Source organism: Penaeus vannamei, chromosome 22, assembly GCF_042767895.1.
Source record: "Penaeus vannamei isolate JL-2024 chromosome 22, ASM4276789v1, whole genome shotgun sequence".
NCBI lineage: Eukaryota > Metazoa > Arthropoda > Malacostraca > Decapoda > Penaeidae > Penaeus > Penaeus vannamei.
In genome coordinates, this window is record NC_091570.1 from 23634501 (window position 1) to 23637000 (window position 2500).

Below are 2500 nucleotides of genomic sequence, written 5' to 3' on the forward strand. Positions count from 1 at the left end.
TTCCATTTCCCGTGTACAACTCCACGTGAATAAGTTCTCAATATGTGTGTGTGTGTGTGTGTGTGTGTGTATTTGTGTGTGTGTGTGTATTTGTGTGTGTGTGTATATTCGTGTGTGTGTGTGTGTGTATTTGTGTGTATGTAGTGTGTAGTGTGTGTAATGTATGTGTGTGTTTGTGTGTATGTTAGTGTGTGTGTGTGTGTGTGTGTTAGTGTGTGTGTGTGTGTGTGTGTGTGTGTGTGTGTGTATGTTAGTGCGTGTGTGTGTGTGTGTGTGTTTAGGGTAGTGTGGTGTGGTGTACTAGGGACTGAATGATAAAAGATATAAACTGGATCAAATCCAGGAAGCAGAATATAAAAAAATGAAAAGAATAAAGTGGAAACAAGGAGTGGGAGGAGGTCAAATATACTGGGTTAGTATATGGCTGGACGGCAGGACTGTTGGAGATTAATAGAGGTGATCAGTTAAATCTACACCAAGACTGGAGTTAGCCCAGAGAGATATGAACTGAAACAAATACTGACCTTAAAGTAGATATGAAACTATACAAGCTTTGGTAATCAAAATGAAGAACTTTGAGAAAGAGATCAATAGAATAGACCTTGTGAGTGAACAAAAGGTCAATAAGTGTAATAATTGCAATGAAATACATGGAACTGTATTGTGAAAAAGGTTGTATGAAGAAAAGGTGAAGGAAAACACCATTTTAAAAGAATTGGTGGAAAAAGTAAGTACATAAGTGATATTTAGATGCTCTTAGAGGAAATTTGAGCAAATAAACAAGATTTTAGATAAAAGATATATTTTACCATTTATTTGGTACAAATTACAGACAAATACCACAAAATGTAAAAATAAGGAAGAAAACAATGCGCTTCTGATAATGATAAGGAGAATATGAGAAAAACATGGTGCATGGTGTCGTTAGATAAGTTGATGGCATACCTTGCTTGGTCAGCATGGAGGCAAAGTGTGTGAAAGGTGAAATTTGCATCACAGTGGGTGGTCAGGGAAATACAGCAACACCTACACAATCTCCATATTCAACTGAAACTCGAAAAACCTTCTGACCACCTCGATAATCCGCCTTTTGACAGACCACTCTTCTATGCAGTGAGCACTCATTTCCTTGAAACCCATATCTTTCACTGCTACCTAGGGGATTAAGAGATAAAATTTGTAAATAAGTATATATGTATTCTATTTTCTGAGGAGAAATGAATATGAATATGAATATTTTTCTCTGAAGAATAAAAATGTATTGTCATTCATATGAACCAAATAGTAAATAGAGTAAAAAAAATATGTGCCACATATGTCCATGGCTGTTCAAAATAATAGTAATGATGATATCCACTCTAGAAATGTACAATATATGATAAATATAGATCTAAATAATAATTGCAATGCCCTCATTATATGAATTTCCATTGTTTTCTAATTTATAATCCTTTGGTTGTAATTAATTCAAAACTATCTGTAGTTATCAAATTTGCTTCAGTTTATTTTACAATATTAGCAAGGAGACTAATAATAGTGATGTTGATGCTGCTCTTCTATCATTTATCTGGCCAAGGCACAATGAATATAACTCACCGTCACAGATTCTGCAAGTTCTTCACGCTGTGCTGGCTCAAGATCTTGCTCAATGATGACCTCGACTCTCTTGGTTTTATCTTTTGGTTTGTTGTCAGATTCTGCTCTTTCCACTAATCCAGCTGCAACAGAAAAGGAAGATTTATGTATAATATAATACTTTGCTATAGGGCAGCAGAAGGCATTAGGTTGAGGTGGAGGAAGAGGAAGAGATTAAGGATGCAGAGGAGGAAGAAGGTGAAGGTGAATGTGAAGGAGAGTCTAAATAAAACAACTACAGGAAGAACAGGAAAACACACAAATATGCTAAAGGTCTTTCCCTACAGTCAATCAGGGGAGGAGGAAGAGAATAATAAGAAGAAAATGAAGAAGTAGAAGAAAGAGAGAAGTAGGAAATGGAGATGGTAGCACATAGGAGGGGAGAAGAAAAAGGAAAAGTAGAAGGGGCAGAAGGTAGGGGAGAAAAGGAGAAGGAGGAGAAGAAAAAGGAGCAAGAGAGTGAATAAGGGAAGTGGGAGAAGGGAAGAACAGGAAGAAAAAGGAGGTGAAGAGGAAAGAAGGGAGGGAGAGACCAAAGGTTCGAACCAAAAAGATTACTTTTTATGACGAAAGAATATGATACATGTGATGAAATTAAAAAAGAAAGTGCAACACCAGGATGGAGAAGGAAAGAATCAGAAAAGGAGGAAGAAAGAGAAAAATATGAAAAGAAAGACAAAAGAAAAGATATGAACAGGAAAAAGAACAATAACAATAAAAGTAAGAAAGAGAAGAACAAGAGCAGAAAGATCAAAGAGAAGAACAAGAAGGACAAAGGAAGGCAGGTGTAAATTCAGAAATTCTAAAATGAGGAGGAAGAGAAAAACAAAACATTCTTCCTACAAAAGGAGTACAGGCAACCAAC

General features: G+C 36.1%; 2 protein-coding genes across 6 annotated transcripts in view; both read right to left on the minus strand.

Moving 5' to 3' along the window:
- LOC113821393 (chymotrypsin-like protease CTRL-1) overlaps window positions 1–954 on the minus strand; it is a gene marked incomplete in the record, with an annotated part of 36881 nt that extends 35927 nt beyond the window's left edge. Inside the window, 1 exon segment of the mRNA XM_070136726.1 lies at window positions 946–954.
- LOC113818938 (uncharacterized) overlaps window positions 786–2500 on the minus strand; it is a 10958-nt gene continuing 9243 nt past the window's right edge. For 4 of the 5 annotated variants that reach the window (XM_070136728.1, XM_070136731.1, XM_070136730.1 and 1 more), the window contains 2 exons: window positions 1597–1718; window positions 786–1155 (listed from right to left, as the gene is read on the minus strand). In XM_070136728.1, coding sequence (XP_069992829.1) covers window positions 1027–1155; window positions 1597–1718 — 251 coding nt within the window. In that variant the 3' untranslated portion in view covers window positions 786–1026. The remainder of the gene's footprint in view (window positions 1156–1596; window positions 1719–2500) is intronic. The other variant, XM_070136729.1, reaches the window with a different exon arrangement.